We start from the raw sequence: 20,043 nt of genomic DNA on the forward strand, positions 1-20,043 counted from the left end.
GTTATTGTTGCTGTACCAGTTCTCTCTCTCATTCCTCTTTCGGCCTGAGAGAACGTTGCCCCTTGCAGGAGAGACTAGAACTAGGGACACAGCTTAAAAATGAGGGGGCAGTATCTCCTGGCCCTTCCTGCCAGCGGGATCCTCTGATTCCTCCAAAGTTGACCCCTGCTAAGGGTCCCCCAGTGGTGGCACTGGCTGGATATGTAAATCGCCATCCACTTTGACAGGCCTGGAAGATCCCGCTGCTGGCTGATGTCGAGCTGTCTTGGTTACAGGAAAACCCGCTGCGGGGAGGCTGGAGAATTCCACCCAAGCGGTTGCCCATTTAAGATGGAGTTGAGGAAATATGTTTTCTCTCAGAGGTGAAATGTGTGTGGAATTCTCTTCCTAAGAGAGCAGTGGAGGACGCATCATTGAGCATTTTAAAATTTGGAGTTAGATAGATACTTAATTGACAAAGAATTTATTGCGTAAGAGGGTGTGGAAAGTCTGCAGAGGGATCTGGGTAGGCTGAGTGAGTGGGCGAGGACCTGGCAGATGGAGTACAATGTTAGCAAGTGTGAGGTTATCCACTTCGGCAGGAATAATAGTAGGAGGGATTACTATTTAAAGGGCGAAAAGCTGCGGCATGCTACGGTGCAGAGGGACCTGGGGGTCCTTGTGCATGAGTCACAAAAACCCAGCCTGCAGGTGCAGCAGGTGATCAGGAAGGTGAATGGGATGCTGGCCTTTATAGCGAGGGGGATAGAATATAAAAGCAGGGAGGTCTTGCTGCAGCTGTATAGGGCATTGGTGAGGCCGCAGCTGGAGTACTGTGTGCAGTTTTGGTCGCCGCACTTGCGCAAGGATATATTGGCCTTGGAGGGAGTGCAGAGGAGGTTCACTAGGCTGATACCGGAGATGAGGAGTTTAGCCTGTGAAGAGAGACTAAATGGACTGAATCTGTACTTGTTGGAGTTTAGAAGGATGAGGGGGGATCTTATAGAGACATATAAGATAATGAAAGGGATGGATAGGGTAGAGGTAGAGAGATTCTTCCCGCTTAGAAGGATGGCAGACACGAGGGAACAGCCTCAAGATAAGGCGGGGGGGGTGCAGTTTAGATCGGAGTTGAGGAGGAACTTCTTCACTCAAAGGGTGGTGAATCTCTGGAATTCTCTGCCCGTTGAAGTGGTGGAGGCTGCCTCGCTAAATATATTTAAGTCACGGGTAGATAGGTTTTTGACAGACAAGGGAATTAAGGGTTATGGGGAGAAAGCGGGAAAGTGGAACTGATCCACTTCAGATCAGCCATGATCTTATTGAATGGCGGGGCAGGCTCGAAGGGCTAGATGGCCGACTCCTGCTCCTATTTCTTATGTTCTTATCGAAGAAAATAGGGTTCAGGCCACAATCATCTCAACCATGGTCTTATCAAATGGTAGAGCTGGCTTAAGGGGCCCAATTGTCTATCCCATTCCTAGTTCATATGTTCTTCGTGCGTACCTCCAACCCTCCCACCTGCATTCCCCCCACCCAGTATTCACTATATATAATTTTCAGGAGCCATTTAATATCATTGGGAATTATTTCAAAATCACTGGAACAAAAAAAACCCCTTGAATTCAAACACACCATCATTGATGCTGGAAAAATAAACAACTCCTCTAATGCCTATTAACTTTGTAAACAAACAAGCAGACATATCAAAGGTGTATTCTGCTTCCAAAGCCTCATTCATTCTTGGATCCACGCACCATCTGCTGAACTGAAATCACGATTAGATTTTGAAACCCAGCCAAGCATTCATAATTGCTGTCATTATCATAACAACAGCTCCCTGGAACTGACAGAATGGAATGATGTACCATCTCCGTTTCAAAGCAGAATTCCTGTTAATCAACAGAAGGGAGTAGAGATTTTCTCCCAACTTTCAAAAGCAGGGTTTTCTATAACAGTTAGAGCAGTCAGTTGATTTAATTCGTGACACAGCAGGCAGCAATGAAGTTGACGTATCACCCACACTGCAACAACCAGCACAGGTAAATCACACATCACTATTCACATGCTGTTTTCTGTTCATATCCAATTCCCCCTTGTAGTTGGGCAGAATCCAGTATTGGGGCAAATCCAAAGTATGCATGCAACAGCAGGAAAAGGAATGTCTAAGAAAGGGTTAGAAGATAGGGTCCACCGTAACTGCGGGGCGGACGCACCCAATTAACATCTCAGATTGCCAACACAGTTACTTTACAGGTGAGGTCATTTCAAGGCCTTGGAGAACAATGCAGGGTCAATACTGATGAACAATCCTCCACTGAGTCTAGTCTTGGATCGGTGCAGACTCGATGGGCTGGAGGGCCTGTTTCTGCACCGTAGGGTTCCATGAGAAGCTATTGTTCCTAGAAACTGGGGAACTGGGATAGTTGTCACACCATCGAAACCAAGTTATTACAAATAAGATAGGCAAGGATAGCCGGACACAACTGATTAATGTGAAATACTCAGGTCAATAGACTGGCCTAATGTGATCAACCATAATCATTTCTAGTTATTTGTATCAATGATGCCCTGTATTACAATACTTGTACTGTTCTCTGGGGTCCAGAGTAATGTGTACAGCCTTTGTATCTTCAGAATCAGCCCAGATACAGACTGATTCTGAGCCTAGATATAAAAGTCTGAGGTCACGTACCAACAGACTCAAGGACAGCTTCTTCCCTGCTGCTGTCAGACTTTTGAATGGACCTACCTTGCATTAAGTTGGTCTTTCTCTAGACCCTCGCTATGACTGTAACACTACATTCTGCACCCTCTCCTTTCCTTCTCTATGAACGGTAAGCTTTGTCTGTATAGAGCGCAAGAAACAATACTTTACACTGTATACTAATACGTGTGACACTAATAAATCAAATCAAGTGTATTCGTTCCAAGAAGCATTTGTCTCATATTGATGTGCTGGAACCTGTCTCTGCTGCGCTGAGCCTGGCTGGAGGCCGGATTACTCCCAAATTTCAATCACTCTCTTCCCAGGCAATTATTCATGACTATGCTGGAACAGCGAACCGGGACCGGCACCATCTGTGGAGAGAGAAAAGCAGCTTCCTTGTCAGAACTGGAGAACACTCAAAATGTGACAGGTTACAGAGGCAATGAAACCGATAGGGCGGAGAGGGAGAGAGATTAAATGACAAAAGACGCGATGGTGCAAGGAGAAAGGAAATGGGACAGGTAAAGGAACAAAGGCTGGGGTGAGAGGAGGTGTAAATAATTAGTGGAATCAGTGCCAGTGGCTGCAGGTTTCGGGAAATAAAGAGTAATCTTCACTTTGACCATCATGTACCCTGTTTGGGGGTATACATTCCCCTCAGTCTGTGACTCATTCACTAAGGCGTGGCAGGCTCCTTAGACTAGGGAAATTTGGCATGTCCGCTATGACTCTCACCAACTTTTACAGATGCCCCATAGAAAGCGTTCTTTCTGGTTGTATCACAGCTTGGTGTGGGCTCCTGCTCTGCCCAAGATCTCAGGAAGCTACAAAAGGTTGTGAATGTAGCCCAGTCCATCACACAAACCAGCCTCCCATCCATTGAGTCTACACTTCCCGCTGCCTCAGCAAAGCAGTCAGCATAATTAAGGACCCCACGCACCCCGGACATTCTCTCTTCCACCTTCTTCCATCGGGACAAGATACAAAAGTCTGAGGTCACGTACCAACCGACTCAAGAACAGTTTCTTCCCTGCTGCTGTCAAACCTTTGAATGGACCCACCTTGCATTAAGTCGATTTTTCTCTACACCCTAGCTATGGCACGTTCTGCGCTCTTTCCTTTCCTTCTCTATGAATGGCATGCTTTGTATAGCATGCAAGAAACAATACTTTTCACTGTCTACTAATACATGTGACAATAATAAATCAAATTGAATCTGACTGCCTCTCCAGTGCGTCAGAGTCACAAGGTTCCAGGTTCATGTCCAACTCCATGGTACAAAGATAAAGGTTGACACAGCATTGGTGTACCGCTGCACTGTCGGAGCTGCTCCCTTTCGGGTGAGTCACTAAACCGAGCCCGCTTCAGGTCGATCTAAAAGATCTCAAGGTACTATTTCGAAGAAGAGCAGCAAGTTTTTCCCCATGTCCTGGCCAATATTTATCCCTCAGTCAGCATCACAAAACAGAATACTTGGTCTTTTCTGTAGTAGGTGGACCTGGTACGTACAGGGTTAATGTGGGACTGAGTACCATACTGCCCATTGCAGTGACATAAAAGAACATGTGACACAGAGCCAGGGTCAGTCTAGAGATGCAGTGACCCAAGCTGGAATCAGCCCTGTAACTGACCCCTTGACTGTAAATATGTACACATTGCTCAGTTAGCTCAGTTGGCTGGACGGCTGATTCATGACGCTAGAGCGACACCAACAGCGTGGGTTCAATTCCCGTACCGGCTGAGGTCATTTGTGAAGGGCCAACCTTGCTCCTCACCTGAGGTGCGGTGACCCTCAGGTTAAATCACCGCCTGTCAGTTCTCCCCCTCAAAGCGGGGAGCTGCCAATGGTCAGCTGGGGCTATGGTGGCTTTACCTTCTGAGGAAGACTTGCTGTTAATATATCCAGGATTACAAAGCCTACTGGTTGGTGTCCAAAGGACGATTCTTCAATTATTGCACTGGGATCTTGCTGTGTACAATTTTCCTGCCTTACAATACTGACTACACTTCAAAAGTACTTCGCTGACTGCAAAAGCACTTGGGTGTAATGAGATTATGAAAGACTAATGCAGGTTCTCTCTTTAATTTAGTATATCCATTCCTAATCTTTCCTGGACTATTTGTCTTTAAAGATTCTCTTTTGCATTAAGTATTTTTTGGCCTTGATCAAGAGGAGATAAGTTTCCATATTAGTTCCATCAACTCCCAAGGGAGATACTTCAAGGGCTAGATAGAGAAGAAGGTCGCTCAACACTGGGCAGCACGGTGGCACAGAGATTAGCGATGCCGTCTCACAGCGCCAGGCACACAGGTTCAATTCTGGCCTCGGGTCACTATCTTTGTGGAGTTTGCACGTTCTTCCCCTACCTCAGCAGGTTTCCTCCCACACTCCAAAGATGTGCAGGATGGGTTGATTGGCCGTGCTAAATGGCCCCTTAGTGTCAGGGAGATTGGCAGGGTAAATACACGGGGTTACAAGGATAGGACCTGAGTGTGGTTGTTGCCAATGCAGGCTCAATGAGCCAAACAGTCTCCTACACTGTAGACATTCTATGATTCTACAAACAGTCCCATCAACAACTGCTGTTATTCTGGAAAACTTGCAAAAGAGTGAAATTGGATAGTTTGAATCATGTTCTTAGAGTTTGCGTGAGGTGGTCAGGAAGGCGAATGGGATGCTGGCCTTCATAGCGAAGGGGATTGAATATAAAAGTAGGGAGGTCTTGCTGCAGCTGTATAGGGCATTGGTGAGGCCGCAGCTGGAGTACTGTGTGCAGTTTTGGGCACCGCACCTGTGCAAAGATATTTTGGCCTTGGAGGGCGTGCAGAGGAGGTTTACTAGGCTGATACCGGAGTTGAGGGGGTTGAGCTATGAGGAGAGGTTGAATAAACTAGGCTTGTACTCGTTGGAGTTTAGAAGAATGAGGGGAGATCTCATTGAGACGTATAAGATGATGAATGGGATGGATAGGATGGAGGTGGAGAGACTCTTCCCGCTCAAAGGGGGCAGTAGGACTAGGGGGCACAGCCTCAAGATAAAGGGGGGGCGTTTTAGAACGGAGTTGAGGAGGAACTTCTTCACTCAAAGGGTGGTGAATCTCTGGAATTCTCTGCCCGTTGAAGTGGTGGAGGCTACCTCGCTAAATATTTTCAAGAAGCGGGTTGATGGGTTTTTGATAAGAGAGGGGATTAAGGGTTATGGGGAGAGGGCGGGAAAGTGGAACTGAGCCACGACAGATCAGCCATGATCTTATTGAATGGCGGGGCAGGCTCGAAGGGCCAGATGGCCTACTCCTGCTCCTATTTCTTATGTTCTTATGTTCTTATTCTCGCTGAACAATATATCAGTCACCCCTTTGAGATACATAGGGACCACAAGTTGGTTCATTCTCACTGTTCAGACCTAGAAGGTGCCATGACAATAGAACCACGATCAGTGTCACTGTCAGTACCAACACAGCCGCCATCACTGCCAGAATGCACCAGTATCCAGTGTAGCAAGAATGCTAACTGGAGGGTTCTATGTTGGAGGAATCACAAGATGTGAAGCTCTCCCCAGGCAGTGATCCTTCCCCCTCGCGGTGGCACGGTGGTTAGCACGGCTGCTTCACAGCGCCAGGGACCCGAGTTCAATTCCTGGCTTGGGTCACTGTCTGCAGAGTCTGCACATTCTCCCCACGTCTGCGTGGGTTTCCTCCGGGTGCTCCAGTTTCCTCTCACAGTCCGAAAGACGCGGTCTTTGGGTGCACTGGCCATGCTAAATTCTTCTTCAGTGTACCTGAATAGGCGCCGGAGTGTGGCAGTTAGGGGATTTTCACAGTAACTTAGGTCGTAGAAACCCTACAGTGGAGAAAGAGACCATTCGGCCCATCGAGTCTGCACCGAACACAATCCCACCCAGGCCCTACCCCCATATCCCTACATATTTTACCCATAATCTCTCTAATCTACACAAACAGAATACTGAGGATCAATTTTTTAGCATGGCCAATCAACCTAACCCGCACATCTTTGGACTGTGGGAGGAAACCGGAGCACCCGGAGGAAACCCACGCAGACACGGGGAGAATGTGCAAACTCCACACTTACAGTGACCCGAGCCGGGAATCGAACCCAGGTCCCTGGAGCTGTGAAACAGCAGTGCTAACCGCTGTGCGACCGTGCCCTCCATAACTTCATTGCAGTGTTAATGTAAGTCTACTTGTGATACTGATAAGTAAGCAACAGATCTGCTGGAAGACCAGCAGGATGCCTCGGTTCGAACCTTTGACCTTAGCTGGGTTCACAAGAGCTGTGCCTTCTATCCTACTCCCTCACACTCTGGTATCCCACAGCTTTAGATTAATGGTTGCTGAAGATGGGGCTGTGTCACTGGATTCTATTCTCAAAGCAGGTGCAGGCAGCACAGAATTTCAATCAGTGACAATATCTATTATGCAGCAATATGTGGCTTGCTGTGCGGATGTGTGGTGTGTGACATCAAGAATCACTCTACTTGCTGTGTGTGTTACAATGACATGGTACACATGCAGTACAATGATGAGATGACAAGGTGTATTAATATACAAAGGCCATTGTGTTAGATTAGGAAAACGAGTGCCTGGATATGAAGCTTCACTTTACTCATGTATTCCACTGTGATTGTGTTATTAAGACTTCTTGTGCACCTGTCTAAGCACGTCTCTATTTGTCCTGTTCCTTGAGCCTACTAACAGTGAGGTTCACTTCTGTAAATAAGAACATAAGAAATAGGAGCAGGAGTAGGCCATCTAGCCCTTCGAGCCTGCCCCGCCATTCAATAAGATCATGGCTGATCTGTCGTGGCTCAGTTCCACATTCCCGCCCTCTCCCCATAACCCTTAATCCCCTCTCTTATCAAGAACCCATCAACCCATGTCTTAAAAATATTTAGCGAGGTAGCCTCCACCACTTCAACGGGCAGAGAATTCCAGAGATTCACCACCCTTTGAGTGAAGAAGTTCCTCCTCAACTCTGATCTAAACTGCTCCCCCCCTTATCTTGAGGCTGTGTCCTCTAGTCCTGCTATCCTTTCTAAGTGGGAAGAATCTCTCTACCTCTACCCTATCCATCCCCTTCATTATCTTATACGTCTCTATAAGATCCCCCCTCAGCCTTCTAAACTCCAACGAGTACAGACCCAGTCTATTTAGTCTCTCTTCATAGTCCAACCCCCTCATCTCCGGTATCAGCCTGGTGAACCTCCTCTGTACTCCCTCCAAGGCCAAAATATCCTTTCACAAGTGTGGCAACCAAAACTGCACACAGTACTCCAGCTGCGGCCTCACCAGTGCCCTGTACAGTTGCAGCAAGACCTTCCTGCTTTTATATTCTATCCTCCTCGCTATAAAGGCCAGCATCCCATTCGCCTTCCTGATCACCTGCTGCACCTGCAGACTGGGTTTTTGCGACTCGTGCACAAGGACCCCCAGGTCCCTCTGCACCTACTAACTTGGGCCTACTAACAGTGAGGTTCACTTTTGTAAATGCAAAAGACTCCCTGACTTTGAGTCCTGTCACAAAGTCTGAGATGTTTTTGCACAAATGTTCAAGAGTTCTCGATTTTGGCACCAGGCTGTCATCAACAAACGGGTCAACTGGAGAACCCTGGCAGCTGGAAGGCAAAGCTTCACAAAGTGCACTGACCTCCAGTGGCCACAGAACGATGATCCCAAAGTCTTCCGCAGAGAGGTAGCTGAAGAGTGGAAACAAACAGTTTGACTCCATTAATTCCGTCGCTTTAATATGAGTGATTATCTAAGTGGTTATCCACTTTGGTAGAAATAATAGTAGGAGGGATTATTATTTAAAGGGTGAAAAGCTGCAGCATGCTACGGTGCAGAGGGACCTGGGGGTCCTTGTGCATAAGTCGCAAAAACCCAGTCTGCAGGTGCAGCAGGTGATCAAGAAGGCGAATGGGATGTTGGCCTTTATAGCGAGGGGGATAGAATATAAAAGCAGGGAGGTCTTGCTGCAACTGTACAGGGTAGTGGTGAGGCCGCAGCTGGAGTACTGTATGCAGTTTTGGTCGCCGCATTTGCAGAAGGATATTTTGGCCTTGGAGGGAGTGCAGAGGAGGTTCACTACGCTGATACTGGAGGTGAGGGGTTTAGCTTATGAGGAGAGATTGAATAGACTGGGCCTGTACTCATTGGGGTTTAGAAGGATGAGGGGGGATCTTATAGAGACATATAAGATAATGAAGGGGATGGATAGGGTAGAGGTAGAGAGATTCTTCCCGCTTAGAAAGGATAGCAGGACTAGAGGACGCAGCCTCAAAATAAGGGGGGGTGCAGTTTAGAACAGAGTTGAGGAGCAACTTCTTCACTCAAAGGGTGGTGAATCTCTGGAATTCTCTGCCCATTGAAGTGGTGGAGGCTACCTCGCTAAATATATTTAAGTCACGGGTGGATAGGTTTCTGATAGACAGGGGAATTAAGGGTTATGGGGAGAAAGCGGGAAAGTGGAACTGATCCACTAAAGATCAGCCATGATCTTATTGAATGGCGGGGCAGGCTCGAAGGGCTGGATGGCCGACTCCTGCTCCTATTTCTTATGTTCTTATGAGCCAGCATGGAAAATGCGCAGTGCTTACAATCTCCTTCACCAAAGTTGCAATGATAAATCTGAAAATCCCTTGTGGCATACACTATAGCTTAGACATCAAGGTGCGAAACCAAGGCTCCTGTGCCTGCCCAGCTGGGTGTAAAATACCCCATGATTCTATCTGAGGTATCCCTAGTGTTCCGGTCAATATTTATCAACATCACAAAGAAACATGATCTGATTGTTATCACGTAGCAGATGGTGGGAGCTTGCTGTGCACAAATTGGCTGCCACATATTCTAAAATGCACTTCAAAAGTGCCTAACTGGCTGTAAATGTCTTTGTGATATGGTGACAAGAGGCTACCAGTCTGTTTTTTCTGTGTTGAATATCAGGTTATCTGTGCCAGAGTTGCTTATGGCAGAGTCTGGAGTTGAACTATCTTCAGCTGTGTCACCAGCTGCCCTGAGGGAGGCCGGAAGCTTGCGCAATGGTTAGTACCACTCCTGACTCCTCAGAGTCAATATGTGGCAAGGCCTGGGCAGCATCCAGGCTTGAGTGGTTAAGTAGCAAGTAAAAAGCATGCCACAGTCAGGCTTCTTCCAATGGCCATGTCCAACAAGGGGGAATCTCGCCATATCAGTCTGACGGAAAGGAGATGTCAGGGGTAAGTTTTTCGCTCAGAGGGTGGTGGGTGAGTGGAATCGGCTGCCGTCGGTGGTGGTAGAGGAGGCGGATTCGATAGGGTTTTTTAAGAGACTTCTGGATGACTACATGGGACTTCATAGGATTGAGGGTTATAGGTAAGCCTAGTAGGTAGAGATATGATCGGCGCAACCTGTGGGCTGAAGGGCCTGTTTGCGCTGTAGTTTTTCTATGTCCTACGTTCTAGAAAGTCTGGGTTGACATTCCAGTGCAATACGAAGGGTGTGCTGCTCAGTCAGAGATGCTGTCTTTGGAATGAGGCACCCCCTCTCAAGTCAATGTCAAAGATCCCAGGGTGGTAGAGGATCAGAGGGGGCTCCCCCTGGTGATACGTATCTCTCAATACACCTCTCTGAGACAAATGACCCAATCATTTATCCAAAGGCTGCTTCTGGAATCTTGCTGTGCCTGGAAAAGTACAGTGAATATACTTCAATGGCCAGCCTGGGTATAATGTGAATATTGGACCTGTGAGAACAGCCCCTCGGGAAAGATTCACCCTGAGGAAGATCGGAGCTGGCTTTTACAATCGGCACATTCTGAGCACACTGTTCCTCTTCCAGAGACTTCCGCCACCTGTTTCCGCCGCAGTTCTTCAAAGTGCTTCTGATAGTGGGAGGTGCGCAGGTAAGACCTTGTTTCCGTTGGACGGGTGAGTCACAGGCCGCAGTTTAAGAACACAGCACAATGCACCTTATTGCTGCCCTGCTGTGCCAAGCGATAAACAGAACCTTACCCGTTTCATTCGCAGCAACCCGAAGGCGGGGAGAGGAAGGTGTTGGAAGCCTGCATTTTCCCCATTGCAGGGGCACCGTGCGATCTAACGACACAATCTGCACGCATTGGAGTGGCTTTCACGATTCTCCGACCTCTTCAGAGCACTTTTACGTTCGAAGTGTGTGGGAAACGCAATGCGTGCACAGCAAGATCCCACACACAGCAATGTGAAAACTGAGCAGATCGGATTGGATAAGTAATTGGCTGCACCTTAGAAGACAGGAATCAATTGATTCCTATGGACTTTCCAACATATTTTATGGATCACTTGTCTTACTTCTGAGCTTCTGGGGATTCTGTAAATGTCTGTATAAGTTGTGCATGTTTATTGATGTCTTTTCTTTTAATCCACAGGCGATTCGGTCCGCCTTGTTGTCCAACGAGGGGCGTACACGCGATGGGTCGTGCGAGGGCTGCTCTTGGACGTTTCGAGAGCAGCCTAGTGCTTCACGTCATTAGTGTATGCTTAAACTGGACCAGATGCTGGGCAACACGACAGCTCAGTCACTATCACTGTTTGCTGTGCAGACACATGGATTTGGGCCAGTGTCTGTGGGAGTTTGCGCATTCTCCCCGTGCTTGCGTGGGTTTTCTCCGGGTGCTCCAGTTTCCTCCCACACCCCAAAAACATGCTCTTAGGCTGATTGGTGTAACAAATTGCCCCTAAATTAGTCTCCCCTCAATCTTCACCAATAGGCATAGACAAAGGTCATGGGCGGAAGAGGGCACTCATAATGTTAAAATGGCGGTGTGGGCTCATTGGGCCGAAGGGCCTGTTTCCTGTGCTGTGTTGTTCTTTGTTCTTTTAGACTGGAGGCCAGTTACCAGCGGTGTCCCACAGGGGTCAGTGTTGGGTCCTCTGCTATTTGTGATTTTTATCAATGACTTGGAAGAGGGGGCTGAAGGGTGGGTTAGTAAATTTGCTGATGACACCAAGATTAGTGGAGTAGTGGATGAGGTGGAGGGCTGTTGTAGGCTGCAAAGAGACATTGATAGGATGCAGAACTGGGCCAAAAAGTGGCAGATGGAGTTTAACCCTGATAAGTGCGAGGTGATTCATTTTGGTAGGATAAATTTGAATGTGGATTACAGGGTCAACAGCAGGGTTCTGAGGAGTGTGGAGGAACAGAGAGGTCTTGCGGTTCATATCCACAGATCTCTGAAGGTTGCCACTCAAGTGGATAGAGCCGTGAAGAAGGCTTATAGTGTGTTAGTGTTTATTAACAGGGGGTTTGAGTTTAAGAGCTGTGAGGTTATGCTGCAACTATACCGGACCTTGGTGAGACCACATTTGGAATATTGTGTTCAGTTCTGGTCACCTCACTACAGGAAGGATGTGGAAGCATTGGAGAGAGTGCAGAGGAGATTTACCAGGATGCTGCCTGGTTTGGAGGGTAGGTCTTATGAGGAAAGGTTGAGGGAGCTGGGGCTTTTCTCTTTAGAGTGGAGGAGGATGAGAGGCGACTTAATAGAGGTTTATAAGATGATGAGGGGGATAGATAGGGTGGACGGGCAGAGATTATTTCCTTGGGTGAATGTAGCTGTTACTAGGGGACATAACTAAGGTTCATGGTGGGAGATATAGGAGGGATGTCCGAGGTAGATTCTTCACTCAGAGAGTGGTTGGGGTGTGGAATAGACTGCCTGCTGTGATAGTGGAGTCGGACACTTTAGGAACTTTCAAGTGGTTATTGGATAGGCACATGGAGTGCACCAGAATGATAGGGAGTGGGATAGCTTGATCTTGGGTTCGGACATAGCTCGGCACGACATTGAGGGCCGAAGGGCCTGTACTGTGCTGTACTGTTCTATGTTCTATCACTGATTGTAGGGGTTAATTGAGGATAAATGCTGGAGCAGTCACTACCGGAGAGTGAGGTACAGTGTGTGTACACCCTCACCAGCATCACACACTGTCATTGCAAGAAATCCCGAGATCTGAGGCATCTCGGTGTCGCTCCTCACCAACGTTTGAGCAACAAAGATGGAGGCTGAGGGGAAACCTGATCGACATCTACAAAATTATGAGAGGCAGAGACAGGGTGGATAGTCGGAGGCTTTTTCCCAGGGTGGAAGTGTCAATTACACGGGGGGGCACAGGTTCAAGGGGAGAGGGGGAAAGTTTAAGGGAGATGTGCGGGGGGAAGTTTTTCACGCAGAGAGTGGGGGGGGTGCCTGGAACGCGCTGCCAGAGGAGATGGTGGAAGCAGGCACATTAACAACATTTAAGAGGTATCTGGATTGGTACAGGAACAAGGAGGGAATAGAGGGATATGGACCGAGTAAGGGCAGAAGGGTTTTTTTTAGTTTAGTTAGGGCATCATGATCAGTACAGGCTTGGATAGGCCGAAGGCCCTGTTCCTGTGCTGGACTTTTCTTTGCTCTAAACTCCATCATTTGTACTTTCCACACCTTTCTCTCTCTCCTGTTCAATTTTATTAAGACTCAATGATTCCAGATGATATTCTTGCTAATTTTGATTTGAGGTTTACAGCAGGGAAACAGGCCCCACGGCCCAACTTGTTGCTGGTCTGTTGGGGGAGATTGCTGATCGCTGGATTATAAACATCACTGTTTCTTGCCTGTGTCTTTCTTCTCCCTTCCCTCCCCCCACATCTCCCCTGCCTCTGGATCTTGCTCACAAACTGTTCCATCTCAAACGTCCTCCCCGTTCGAGCGAAAGCCTTAAACATTAAACCAGTTTCTCTCTCCACACACACACACACACTGATCCGCTGGGGATACATTTCCTCTCCTGTTGATCATTGGCCTCACCGAGTTATCTTGCAGAACAGAACACAACCTTCAGCTGGTCACTGGAAAACTTCATATCTCAAAGACTCTTCCAGTACTTGGAGAAGACAGACTGCATTTAGGGTGGGTTTAATTTGAAATAAGACCTTAAGATTTGCAAGGAGGGGAAAAATGTTCAAATTGTTCTATGTTTGATTACGTGAGCCCGTTTACTTATGACGTTCACTGTGCTTGCTTAGTTAAGGTAGGGTGCTGGCTGACAGGAAAGATTGTTGGAAATAGAGCTGTAAGCATGCATTTTAAACACAAACTCTTCTGAATAAAGTTCCTACACACACCCCTACAAACAGGTGTGTCATTGCTGCAGAGCTCTGAGATACATAATATGTAAAGAATCTTTTTCTGAAGCATAATGGGTCTTTCCCTAAACGCGTGCAAAATTAAGAGTCCATTTCCACCCAGTTTCCACAGCATCAATTAAGATCAAAGGTGAGGTCCTGGAAAGAGTGGACCGTTCTTCACATCTTGAGAGGCTCCTCTTGGTGAAAGCACACACAGTCATTCCAATTTATCATTGCTTCTTGTGGGCTAGCTCAGCCTTCACTGAGGAACATTGAATTGGGTAACCAGGTCCTCCAACCTCAGGTTGAGATCAGGGTTTACCAAACATTCGTCGAATAGAATCCCAACGGTGCAAAAGGAGGCCATTCAGCCCATCAAGTCTGTACCAACCACAATGCCACCCAGCCCCTATTCCCATAACCCCACATATTTAACCTGCTAATCCACTGGGGTCAATTTAGCATGGCCAACCACCCAAACACACACATCTATGGACATCCTGAAGAGGTCAAACATTCCTACGGAATCTTGGAAATCCCTGGCTTCTGATCAACCAAAATAGGGAAGGTTCATTTCCTATCCGACTTTGCCAGTCCCAATGTGAAAGCTTAAATTAATCCAACTAGAGAGATAATGTTGAAAATTCACCATAAATCTGTAACGTAATTAACTTCAGCGTGCTATTCCCCTGCCCCACCATCTGCCACCTCCTCATGCCACCCACTCCCCACCATTCTAAATAATTTAACTGCAAACCAATTACTCTGCCGTGTATTAAGCTCTGACAAATTGTACAGTGCGTCGTTTCATGATAGTTTTACCGTCCGTGCTACAATGTGTAGATTGTAAAGGATAGTGAGGGACTGTGTCAGGAATGTCTAGAGGTGCAACTGAGGCCTCGGAGGGAGTCTCCAAACCTCCAGACAAACCCGTCTACCCCAGCACTTCATGTACAACCTGGCCCACGTGTGACAGAGTCTGCGGACAGCGTACTGGGCTTAACTCGGAACCCATGGGGGAGGGGTGTGGACAAGTCACTCTCTGCCCTGAGGCATTTTCTCAGAAGAAGGAGTTGGGGGTGGGGGGGGGGGAAACAGAAGCTTCATCTGAGGACTGGACTGGGCGCAACTACAAGGCGTCCCAGAGCTGAATCAGCTGTTGAAGGTTGTAGATTGGAATCAGCTTCATAAAGTTGACATTGATTCTCCAGTGTTTAACTCATAAGAACATAAGAAATAGGAGCAGGAGTAGGCCATCTAGCCCTTCGAGCCTGCCCCGCCATTCAATAAGATCATGGCTGATCTGTTGTGTCTCAGTTCCACTTTCCCGCCCTCTCCCCATAACCCTTAATCCCCTCTCTTATCAAAAACCCATCAACCCGCGACTTAAAAATATTTAGCGAGGCAGCCTCCACCACTTCAACGGGCAGAGAATTCCAGAGATTCACCACCCTTTGAGTGAAGAAGTTCCTCCTCAACTCCGTTCTAAACCGCCTCCCCTTTATCTTGAGGCTGTGCCCCCTAGTCCTACTGTCTTTTTTGAGCGGGAAGAGTTTCTCCACCTCTATCCTATCCATTCCATTCATCATCTTATACGTCTCAATGAGATCTCCCCTCATTCTTCTAAACTCTAACGAGTACAAGCCCAGTTTATTCAGCCTCTCCTCATAGCTCAACCCCCTCAACTCCGGTATCAGCCTAGTAAACCTCCTCTGCACTCCCTCCAAGGCCAAAATATCCTTGCGCAGGTGCGGCGCCCAAAACTGCACACAGTACTCCAGCTGCGGCCTCACCAATGCCCTATACAGCTGCAGCAAGACCTCCCTACTTTTATATTCTATCCCCCTCGCTATGAAGGCCAGCATCCCATTCGCCTTCCTGACCACCTGCTGCACCTGTAGGCTGGGTTTTTGCGACTCATGCACAAGGACCCCGAGGTCCCTCTGCACCGTCGCCTGCTGCAGTTTTTCGCCCCGTAAGTGATAGTCCTTCCTACCATTCTTCCTACCCCCTCAGGGGGCACTGTGCCACCTTTCCAATCAGACTGTAACCAGGCCCTGTCTACCTCTTCAGCTACGTGTAAAAGACTCCCTCCCACTGCCTGGGAGAAGAGCAATCCCTTCCGTGCGATTTTTCTGCTGATTTGTCACGTCGTGTCTTGCGGGAGCATCCCGTGTGCAGATTGGCTGTTGCATTTCAACAGGAAATTATGCTTCAAAAATCCTCCACTGGCTGGAACGCTCCAGATGTGGAGATGCTGGCGTTGGACTGGGGTAAACACAATAAGAAGTCTCACAACACCAGGTTAAAGTCCATTATTTGGTAGCAAAAGCCTTGCTACCTGTTGGACTTTAACCTGGAGTTGGTGAGACTTCTTACTGTGGGACACTCCAGGATATCTCGAGGCTGTGAAAGCTGGATAGAAATGCAAGAATGACTGCTAAAGTTCCAGCAAGGGATTCAGGAATAGCTTCTTCCCTGCTGCAATTTGGCCTTTGAATGGACCTACCTTATATTAAATTGATCTTTCTCTACACTCTAGCTATAAGAACATAAGAAATAGGAGCAGGAGTAGGCCATCTAGCCCTTCGAGCCTGCCCTGCCATTCAATAAGATCATGGCTGATCTGAAGTGGATCAGTTCCACTTTCCCGCTTTCTCCCCATAACCCTTAATTCCCCTGTCTATCAGAAACCTATCTACCCGTGACTTAAATATATTTAGCGAGGTAGCCTCCACCACTTCAACGGGCAGAGAATTCCAGAGATTCACCACCCTTTGAGTGAAGAAGTTCCTCCTCAACTCCGATCTAAACTGCCCCCGCTTATCTTGAGGCTGTGCCCTCTAGTCCTACTGTCCTTTCTAAGCGGGAAGAATCTCTCTACCTCTGCCCTATCCATCCCCTTCATTATCTTATACGTCTCTATAAGATCTCCCCTCATCCTTCTAAACTCCGACGAGTACAGACCCAGTCTATTTAGTCTCTCTTCATAGTCCAACCCCCTCATCTCCGGTATCAGCCTAGTGAACCTGCCGCAGCAATGACCGTAACACCAAGTCCTGCACCCTCTCCTTTCCTTCGCCCCATGTGCTCTATGAACAACATGCTGTGTTTGTATAGCGTGCAGGAAATAGTACTTTTCACCGTATCCCAATCCATCTGACAATAATAAACCAAATCAAAAGCAACCGAGGCCCTCTTGCAATAGTTGCTGGAGAGCCCTCTCACACCTAGGCCCTGCTTTTTGCCATGGCTCTTCCCTTGATTAGCATCAGAGCCAAATTGGACAGCACCACACAACCAGTATGAATAACTAATCACATCCATTTCTGCCTATATATGTAGCACGGATGGTAAAGTGGAAACGTAGCGATGCACTTTACAATGTGCCGGTGCTTAACTATACATGGAAGAGTAATTGGTTTGTAGTTTGAACGATTTAGAGTGGCAGAGGGTGGTGGGCTGGTGTAATAGCACGGCAAAGTTAAGTACGTTAACGGATTAACGGTGAACTTAACATTATTTTCTCAGTGGATGCGTTTGAGCTTTCATGTTGCGACTGGCAGCAGTCCGTGGCGAATCAATAAATCGCACTGTGTCCCCAGTTTCCTCTCCACCTCCCCTTTGATAAGCGATGAAATTGCTGCGTTTAGACGCGCTGTCCAGAAATCATTTTCCACCCAGTTAGCCTGCCCAGAGGTCAATTCCGAGATGACACATTCCCCAGCAACACTCCCAACACCCTGCCTGGCAGAAAGCGCGCGGAGGTTTAACGGGAATATGGAAGACTATCTCCTGTTCCCCATCCCTTCCGCCCAAGCCGGGAATCTGTACGTCAGTGGGAACGGTAGGTCTGAAACCACCAGTTATTTGTGCGCGGGGCACCAGTGTCAATTTTGGCTCCCCTTTTTAATTCCTTAACAGGACGTGGGCTCCACTGGCTGGGCCAGCATTCATTGTTGTTCCCTAATTGCCCTCAAGGAGGTGCCGGTGAGCTGCCTTCTTGAACCCGCTGCAGCCCCTGAGGTGTAGGTACACCGCAATGTGGAGCTGCCGGCGTTGGACTGGGGTAAACGCAGTAAGAAGTCTCACCACACCAGGTTAAAGTCCAACCAGTTTATTTGATAGTAAACCCACAAGCTTTCGGGAAACGCCGTTCCTTCGTTTCCACACACCTGACGTAGGTGGCACGGTGGCACAGTGGGTTAGCACGGCTGCTTCACAGCTCCAGGGATCTGGGTTCGATTCCCGGCTCGGGTCACTGTCTGTGTGGAGTTTGCACATTCTCCTCGTGTCTGTGTGGGTTTCCTCCGGGTGCTCTGGTTTCCTCCCACAGCCCAAAGATGTGCGGGTTAGGTTGATTGGCCATGCTAAGAAATTGCCCCTTAGTGTCCAGGGATGTGTAGGTTAGAGGGATTAGTGGGTATAATATGTAGGGATATGGGGGGGTAGGGCCTGGGTGGGATTGTGTTCGGTGCAGACTCGATGGGCCGAAGGGCCTCTTTCTGCACTGTAGGGTTCTATGATTCTATGACTTTAACCTGCTGTTGTGAGAGTTCTAACTGTGTAACTTCTCACTGGGCTACACGACAGCTCAGTGACTATCACTGTTCGCTGTGCAGATACATGGATTTGGGTCGGTGTCTGTGGGAGTTTGCGCATTCTCCCCGTGCTTGCGTGGGTTTCCTCCGGGTGCTCCGGTTTCCTCCCACACCCCAAAGGTGTCCTCTTAGGCTGATTGGTGTAACGAATTGTCCTTAAATTAGTCTTCCCGCAATGTGGAATGCCATAAGCATAGACAAGGGCCATGTGTGGAGAGGGGACTCAAAATGTTAAAATGGCGGCGCGGGCTCGTGGGGCCGAAGGGCCTGTTTCCCGGGCTATCCCCATAACCCCACACATGTCCCACGGCCAATCCACCTGACCTTTGGAGCGTCGGAGGAAACCCACGCAGACACAGGGAGAACATGCAAACTCCACGCAAAGGTTTTATTCTTTGTGTAGGAACACCCAAAGTGCTGTTAGGGAGGGAGTCCTGAGATTTTGACTCAGCGACAGCCAAGGAACGGCCGATATATTTCCAAGTCAGGATGGTGAGCGGCTGGGAGGGGGTCCTGTGGGTAGTGATGTTTCCAGGTATGGGCCGCTCTTATCCTTTGAGGTGCTGAGGTTGAGAAGTGCTCTCTTGACAAGCTGCCGCATCTTTTACTGGGAAGGAATCCAAACAACTCTGACAGAGAAACAGGAAAGTGAGATTCCCCTGGGGAAGGAGACCCAGTTTTTATTTACCTTTCTCTCTTCACCTGCCGACACACTGGGTTTGTATAGTGCAATTTCTAAACTGGGAGGCTGGGGTTACCCTTTCGATGCACAGGCCCGCTGGGAATGGAATAGAATGGCTTATGTACGAATTTGCGTTGCCTTGGCAACCTGAAGATTTGATCCATGAGACAAGAGCAGCCTCGCTGTGCAATTGTGAATCATATTCTTGCTATTTGTGAGGACTTGTTGCTGGGCTGATGGGGAGAGATTGCTGAGTGCTGGATTGTAAACATTGCTGTCTCTTGCTTGCGTCTTTCTTTCCCCTCCCCCCCACGTCTCCCCTGCCTCTGAAACTTGCTCGCAAACTGTCACATCTCAAACTTTCTCCCAGTTCCAGTTTCTTTCTCCGCACACTGATCCGCCGATTGCTTCTCGCGTTTTCTGTTTTTAGTTCAGGAGAGTCTTCGATCCGCGTCACTTAGAATCCTTACAGCGCAGAAAGAGGCCATTCAGCCCATCGATCGGACACCAACTCTCCTTCGGAGCAGCCCAACCCTCCGTCCTATCCCCATAGCCCCGCACATTTCCCGCGGCCAATCCACCTGACCTTCGGAGCGTGGGAGGAAACCCAGGCAGACACAGGGAGAACATGCAAACTCCACGCAAAGGTGGTCACCCGAGGGCAGGATTGAACCTGGACCCCTGGCGCTGTGAGGCTGGCTAACAACTGCGCCGCCCCTAATACAATGGATCGAGCAGATTAAAATGGCCCCATTACACAAACCCGGGTTCTCCTGCTGCACATTTCCAGCAGCACCAGGTAAACCTTCTGCTGACGTCTTTCAAAAGAGAGAGCGGCTGCTTTATAAATAAGGTGACCCGTGTCCTTAACCCATTCATTCCCAGGTTCACAGGAGAGAATCTGAGCTACATTTTGGAAGGTAGGAGTTT

At 48.3% G+C, this 20,043-nt stretch overlaps 1 protein-coding gene across 1 annotated transcript in view; it reads left to right on the forward strand.

Moving 5' to 3' along the window:
• The window catches only part of LOC145356604 (E3 ubiquitin/ISG15 ligase TRIM25-like), a 60,909-nt gene extending 41,335 nt beyond the window's left edge, over window positions 1-19,574 (forward strand). The window contains exons 6-9 of the mRNA XM_080209413.1: window positions 8,282-8,398; window positions 10,710-10,880; window positions 17,362-17,677; window positions 19,549-19,574. Of these exons, the coding sequence (XP_080065539.1) occupies window positions 8,282-8,398; window positions 10,710-10,880; window positions 17,362-17,677; window positions 19,549-19,574 (630 nt within the window). The remainder of the gene's footprint in view (window positions 1-8,281; window positions 8,399-10,709; window positions 10,881-17,361; window positions 17,678-19,548) is intronic.
• Window positions 19,575-20,043: the final 469 nt, after the last annotated feature.

This window comes from Carcharhinus amblyrhynchos, chromosome 21 (assembly GCF_965287045.1).
Source record: "Carcharhinus amblyrhynchos chromosome 21, sCarAmb.v2.hapA, whole genome shotgun sequence".
Classification (NCBI taxonomy): domain Eukaryota; kingdom Metazoa; phylum Chordata; class Chondrichthyes; order Carcharhiniformes; family Carcharhinidae; genus Carcharhinus; species Carcharhinus amblyrhynchos.